The sequence below is a fragment of the Mus caroli genome, chromosome 15, assembly GCF_900094665.2.
Source record: "Mus caroli chromosome 15, CAROLI_EIJ_v1.1, whole genome shotgun sequence".
NCBI classification, from domain to species: domain Eukaryota; kingdom Metazoa; phylum Chordata; class Mammalia; order Rodentia; family Muridae; genus Mus; species Mus caroli.
In genome coordinates this window covers 82,555,651-82,562,542 of record NC_034584.1, presented here as the reverse complement: position 1 = coordinate 82,562,542, position 6,892 = coordinate 82,555,651, and the positions used below count along the sequence as shown (strand labels likewise).

The 6,892-nt window shown below is 49.9% G+C and overlaps 1 protein-coding gene across 1 annotated transcript; it reads right to left on the bottom strand.

Annotated features, from left to right (window-relative positions):
- Positions 1 to 1,728: 1,728 nt before the first annotated feature.
- LOC110310843 (palmitoyltransferase ZDHHC3-like) lies at positions 1,729 to 2,980 on the bottom strand. Its single transcript, XM_021183957.1, has one exon. The coding sequence runs from the start codon at positions 2,806 to 2,808 to the stop codon at positions 1,969 to 1,971; it is 840 nt and encodes a 279-aa protein (XP_021039616.1). The 5' UTR covers positions 2,809 to 2,980; the 3' UTR covers positions 1,729 to 1,968.
- Between the last annotated feature and the right edge of the window lie 3,912 nt (positions 2,981 to 6,892).

The window sequence follows — 6,892 nt, the reverse complement described above, 5'->3', positions numbered from 1 at the left end:
GTGTGAATGACACAGGAAACAGGCACTGCAGGATTTTAGACATGTCCTGTTCTGTCACCTGCAAGTGCAACCTTGGGTGTTGGCGCCAGAGACATGGAAATGGACATGCGCACAACTGCCATATAATGCCCATAGCAGCCTCATCTATAACAGGTCCAAACTGGTCAAATACTACAGTACCATACTGCCAATCATACTTATCAATAAAAGACAACTTCTAACATAAGCAAACTTAGCTGGATCTTCAGGACAATACAATGAATAAAATAATAATAATAATAATAATAAAAATAAATTAAAACTCTTGAACAATGGCATGCTGTATAACTTCATTTATGTAGTGATTTTGAAATGATAAAACCACAGAGATGCAGGTGGTCTTAGGTGAGGAGGGGAGGGGCACTTATAAAAGGGCAGGTCTGCGCTGGTATGGGGCCAGCACTCTCAAGTTATATGTGCACGTTTGTACCATGGTGACATCTGCTCAGGGTTGGTAGGTGGGATCGGTACAGACTTCCTGGTGTTGGCATGATGACTCGGTCGTGAGAGGTGTCACATGGTGACAGAACAGGTAAACTGGCTGGTTTTATGTCAACTTGACCCAAGCTAGAGTCATCAGACAGGAAGCAGCCTCAATTGAGAAAGTGCCTTCATGAGATCCAGCTGTAAGGCATTTTCTCAATTAGTGATCAATGGGGGAGGGCCCAGCCCATGGTGAGTGGTGCCATCCCTGGGCTGGTGGTTCTGAGTTCTATAAGAAAGCAGACTGAGCAAGCCATGGGAAACAAACCAGTAAGCAGCATCCCTCCACAGCTTCTGCATCAGCTCCTGCCTCTAAGGTCCTGCCCTGTGTGAGTTCCTGTCCTGACTTCCTTTGGTGATGAACAGCAATGTGGTAGTGTAAGCTGAATAAACCCTTTCCTCCCCAACTTGCTTTTAGGTCATGGTGTTTTGTTGCAACAATGGAAACCCTAACTAAGACAGCAGGTTAAGGCACTAGGAGCCCTCTGCTGTGTCTTACAGGAGGGACCTCCTGTATCCTTACCTTAAAACAGAAGTTATACTTCGTGATTTCTACCCTCTGTTTTAAGAAAACTCTGGCCATTCTTGTATAGCTTGATCAAAAGACAATATATCCCGGATATATCCCAGATATTCCGGCCATTTCCCATGTCCAGTGAGAATTTGAGTGAAATATGAATAGACAAAGCCAATGAAAGACTCCAAGTCAGGCCACCAAGGTGGCTCATCAGGCAAAGGTATTTGCCATCATGTCTGATAATTCGAGAGATACTCAGCATCCACGTGAGAGAAAAGCACTTCATCACAAGCACTATAGCATGTATATATCCACCAAATAAGTAAATAAATGTAACAAAAAGATTAAAAAGAAAAAAACAAACCAAAGCTAGGGTATATTGATAAACCACAAAGCAAAGACCCTAAGTAAAATCAAATCTACCAATATGAAAGAGAGAGAGAGAGAGAGAGAGAGAGAGAGAGAGAGAGAGAGAGAGAGAGAGAGAGAGAGAGAGAGAGAGAGAGAGAGAGAGAGAGAGATTGAGAGAGAAACTACCAATACAATGGAACTGGACTTGTGAGAAATGCAAAGACCATTCAGAACCCAATGATGCTCTTCGAGCTCACGGTAGAAGGCAGGGCATCATCTTGTGATTACTTTAGAATGTGCAGTTGGAATTAAACAAGTGTGAGTACCAACTCAGGACAGGTGGTCATAGGGATGCATTTCATTGCTTTCCATCTGACAGCATGGTAGAGCTACAATCGGGCACAGGGAGCCCAATTTCCTCGGGGTTCCTCCAACACCTGGCTTTCCTTTGCTGTTTTGTTGCACAAGAAAATTTGAGGAATATTACTTTGTATTCTGCCATGTTGGTTTCCTTCAGGGAACTGGCTTGTTCAGGTTTGTGTGTTGCCGTGCTTTGCTCTGGACACCCATGAATGACTTTAGGCCATATCATGGTGCTCATTCACTTTGTAATGTTCTGGGGAATGAAAAGGGCTGAGCCAGGTCAGGGAGACATGGGAGCCACAGACGGCCTTCATGTTTGCGCACTTGGTCCGTCTGCCCCCTGAGTGTGTGTTCTGATACAGCAGCTCCGTTGTCGTTTTGTCTGAGTAGATGACGCACATTTGGCTGCAGAGCATCACCACGGCAAAGAGGAAGCCCATTATCGCCACCAGGAGGAGAAAGAGGATAGGGGCAGGTAGGGACACGGTGCTGCTCGAATCCCACTCGCCCCGCATGTAGCTGCACAGGACAGGGATGCCCAACAGGAGCAGAACGTGGGTCGAGGTAAGTCCAATGTACATTGTGAAAAGCAGGAAGTACTTCTGGTTGTCCTCACCCACGCAGTTGTTAATCCAGGGACAGTGGTGGTCGTTCTTGCGGATGCAGCGCTGGCACACTGTACAGTGGCAAGCTGTCCTCGGTATGGCAGAGTGGCAGTCGGGACAGTAGGACACTGTGCCAGGCCCGGGCGGGTTACCCAGGGGTACAGAGCCTGGGTCGGTCAGCATAGTCCGTAGGTGTGACGCGAGTGCCAACGAGGCCAGCAGATGGAAGACCACACCATTGGCTACTATGTACAACATGTTGTTAGATGGTATAAGCAGGTCCCGGAACAGTACCCATCCACCGCTCAGGACCAGCACCCACGCGGCCATGGCGCACAGGATGCCAATGGGATCCAATACGAACCAGCAGTGTTGGTTGGGGGCCTGCAGCGGGGTCTCTAGCCCGGCGCTGTGCTCAGATGTGCCGTGGTTTTGGACCGACGAGGACATTTTGAGAGTCCTCAGACCCGCTCAAGAGCTAGCATCATGATGGTAGACCCAGGGCCCCGGAGGAACCCCCTGGAAAGGAGAGGATCCTCCAGAGAGAGGAAGAGGCCTTGGCCTTCCTCTCCTGCTCAGCTTGTCTGGAATTGCCTCCTGTCTCCCTGGGCCGAGCCAGGGAGGGGCGGGGAGAGCTCCAGGACAAGCTGATCCTTGCAGCATTCTAGAATGTTCCCTCAGACAGGTTTATGAACACAGAAAGGGTCCCTCAAGGCCTCGGGGGGGAAGGCTGGGAGGAGACACCTATAGGTGGTGGCCCTTTGGTTTTGCTTTCTCCACTCTGAACGAACCTGTTGGAACCTCTTTGCTTTGAGGAAACTGAGGCAAGGGGAAGTTAAGTAAATTACCAGAAGAGACCAGGTGAGGGCTTCACACCTGTTGTGTGGTCCAGAGCCCGGGCTTCTGCCCCTTCTTGTTCTGGGATGAAGGTCTACCCAGGACTCAGGGGTTAGTTGAGAGAACATGAGTCTTTCCTCAGAAGAGGTGGTGGTGATGAATGTGACCACCACCATGGTCTGCCAAGACAGCAAAGCTCCCACAGGGAGACCTCCCTCTAGAGCCCAGCAGGCAGATCCTTCAATGCTTACTGTGGAGCAGAAGAGACACAGCAGAGCGCAGGTGAGAGGAGAGGTGTGTGTAAACGAGGGCGGTGCTGCCTGTGCACGGCCAGGTCCCGTTAGGGAACACAGCATATGGAATGTCGGAGGTACAGCATCCCCACGAAGAGCATCTGTCCAGAGGGGCCTGTGTGGCAACAATATGGTTGATGTAGTCCTGGGACGACTGTTGGATGGAGAGTGTTGGGAACTGTGGCCTCTCAGGCATGATAGCTTTGGGGGGGAGCTTCAGAGAAGACCTGGTCCAACTGCTTTCTTCTTCCACAGCCCAAATTCAGTGGTAGGGGGACAAATATGGGTGGCTGGGCTTCTGAGTGGTCTACCAGGGTAGAGGGACCTGTTTGGCCATAAACGTGGCAGAGGCAGGATGGGATGGGGTGCTTTTCAATTGTGTTGTACTCAGGACTCACTCATACAGAGGCCAGGGAACTTTGGGTTCCTCAATGTTCTGTACCCTTAAAAAAAAAACCCTTCTGTTTGGCTGTGGAGATGGTATGTGTGCACGTGCGTGTGTGTGTGTGTGTGTGTGTGTGTGTCTGTCTGTGATAAACAACAACAGGGATCATTTCTGCTGTTCCTTGTCACAGCCCAGTGGCCTCATGGATTTGTGTGAGTCACTGTCACCACACCTAACACAGAGGTGGGCATGCAGGGCATGAGGGAACAAGCTACAGCCTGCAGGTGAAAAGTCACTGTTAGCCCCTACCTCACCCCCCTCAGCAGTTCACTTTGCAATATGGGGTGGCCTTGCTTCGGGCAGCGGAATTTGTAGAGCGTTGAAGCCTCTGTGAACATACATGTTATAGTCGCATACATGCACACCATTGGAGTCCCCTGCCATGCCAGCCCCCAGCCTTCTGTCCATTCTGTTTCCCACTGCTGGGAACCTTCTGAGCTTTCTCCTTCCCAGACCCTCCTCACACACCTTGATCTCCCTGATGTGTGCTGGAAGCCATCAGCCAAGTGTTTGAGTGTCTGAGTTGTGAAATCGGAAATATCTGTTCACCTGCTTCTTTGTCCCCCATGCGTGGTGACTGGTGTGGGACTTTGAGGGAACTCAGCTCTCTGGGACAGAACTGCAGAAAATCCTCTTGGGGGAGTGGTGGGGCTTCTGGCATGAGCCTCTTGTCCATTCTTGGCATTGCCGTTCCTGTGTCTACCTGCTAGATGGCCCATCCAAACTGTCTGGCTGCCCTGGTTGTTCCTTTTATTTCTGCATGTAAGGGTATGCAGTTGCTGTCTCTCCTCATGACTCAGTTGTGGTATGTGGTTCCCCGTACCCTTCTGTGGGTTGGTACCTGAGTGTCTTGTTCCCTCACTGGGTTTGGAGTTTGAGCATGCCATGGACTGCCATCTTGCTGGTGGTGGGGCAGCATCTCAAATGCTTGCTCTCAGGGGTGCATCGCCAACACTATAGGAGTATAATGCAACTCCCCTGGGAAGCGCATGCTCTACAATTCGGGCCTGGTGGCTTAGGTTCCATGGCTGGGACCCAGTTAGGTTCTCAGTGTAGACTGTCAGGGGTGCCAACTTCATGAAACCAGCAGCAAGGAAGTGTGTTGAGAGGCTCCTGGAAAGACTGGGGGCGTGGCAGAGTGGAGACCTCAGGGTTTGGACATACCTGCCGTTTGCTGGGAAATTTGAGTCTACAAGGATGAGTCTGTCTCCTGCTAAGATGTTCTGCTCTGGGACGGGACAGTTTAGCTGTGGGCAATTGATACCCCTGGTATCCAGAACAAGAGGAGCCGGATTGGGCTGGAAGGCCTTCCTGTGGATCTGTGGCTTGCTTCCCACAGCTGCAAGCTATGTCCAAAGCTAGCTTGCTTCTGGGATATCTGCCTCCTATCCACTCCGTCCTAGTTTTCTTTCTGCTGCTATGATAAAACACTGACCAGAAGAGGAAAGGGTTTACTTCTGCTTATAGTGATGAGCCAGTCTGGCTCTGTCTTAGGATCAGAAGCCATCTTGGTACAGGGTCAAATTAAGTTCGTTTCTGTTTCCTGTACAACTTGTTTCTTCAGCTTATAATTCAACCTCACCATACAGTGAATCTCCCTGGAATTCAAGCTGGGATTCCTGACTGAATCTTCACCCACATCCACCCTTATAAGATGAGGTATTCTGCCCAAATAACTTTGAGATGTTCTGCCAAGGTCTCATGTGACCAGAATTCCTCTGGAAATCTCCCAATCCCCGGAAACCTCCTAGCTGTATGGTTTTGGGGGGTATAAAACTCCCCCTTCTCCTATGTTCAGGGTGGTTCTCTCAAATCCCCCATTTAGGGAGAGGCAGTCACCGTGCCAGCTATATTGTGCACACATAACAAAGCTTGCTTAATTCGACTAAAAACAATTGGGTCAGTGGTCTTTACTCTCTTTCAGTTGGTTGACAACAGGTTACTGCTATTCAGCATCAAGGGACTCCAGGGCAGTAACTGAGGGCAGGAACCTGGAGGCAGGAACTGAAGCAGAGACCATGGAAGAATGCTGTGAATGCACTGGCTTGCTCAGCCTTTCTTACACAGCTCCTCTGTCTTAGTTATGGCTTTCACTACTGTGACGAAACACCATGACCAAAAAGCAAGTTGGAGGGGAAAGGGTTTATTTGGCTTACACTTAGACCATTGGAAGAATTCAGGACAGGAATTCAAGCAGGACTGGAACCTGGAGGCAGGAGCTGATGCAGAGGCCATGGAGGGAGGGGTGCTGCTTACTGGCTTGCTTCCTATGTCTTGCTCAGCCTGTTTTCTTATAGACCACCAGCCCAGGGATGGCACCACCCACCGTGGGCTGGGCCCTCCCCCCTTGAGCACTAATTGAGAAAATGCCTTACAGCTGGATCTCATGGAGGCTTTCTCTCAGTTGAGGGTTCTTCCTCTCTGATGACTCTAACTTGTATCAAGTTGACACGCAAAACCAGCCAGTACATTCTCCTACATCAATCTTAATCAAGAAAACACCCCACAGGACAGTCTGATGGAGGTAGTTTTTCATCTGAGATATGTGAAGTTGATAGCCAAGATTAGCCATCTGCTGCCCAGTCCCCAGCTCTTAGAGTTCCACTTGAGCCCTACTTCTCCCCCGGCGAAGCCAAAGTACACTTTTGAAGGACAGTGACTATCATCTGGGCTGCAGGTCATTGTCCCAGAGGCTTGCTCTTACTTGGGGACTGCTGTCCAAGCTGGGCCCTGGCACCCTGAAGAACTGGAGACATGCTTGCCCACAGAGAGCATTGGGTTCAGCTGGCCAGCGTTATAGTTACATCAAATGAGGTTCTCCTGCTCTTGTGTTATCTCTGCCAGGGTTTGGAATGAGGTCGCTCTCGGCTTCAGGTGAAGAGGCTTGCTTCTTGCTTAACGCTTTGAGGGGCATAGTTCTTGTTTCCGTGCTTTAGAGGGTATACTTCCTGTTTCCTGT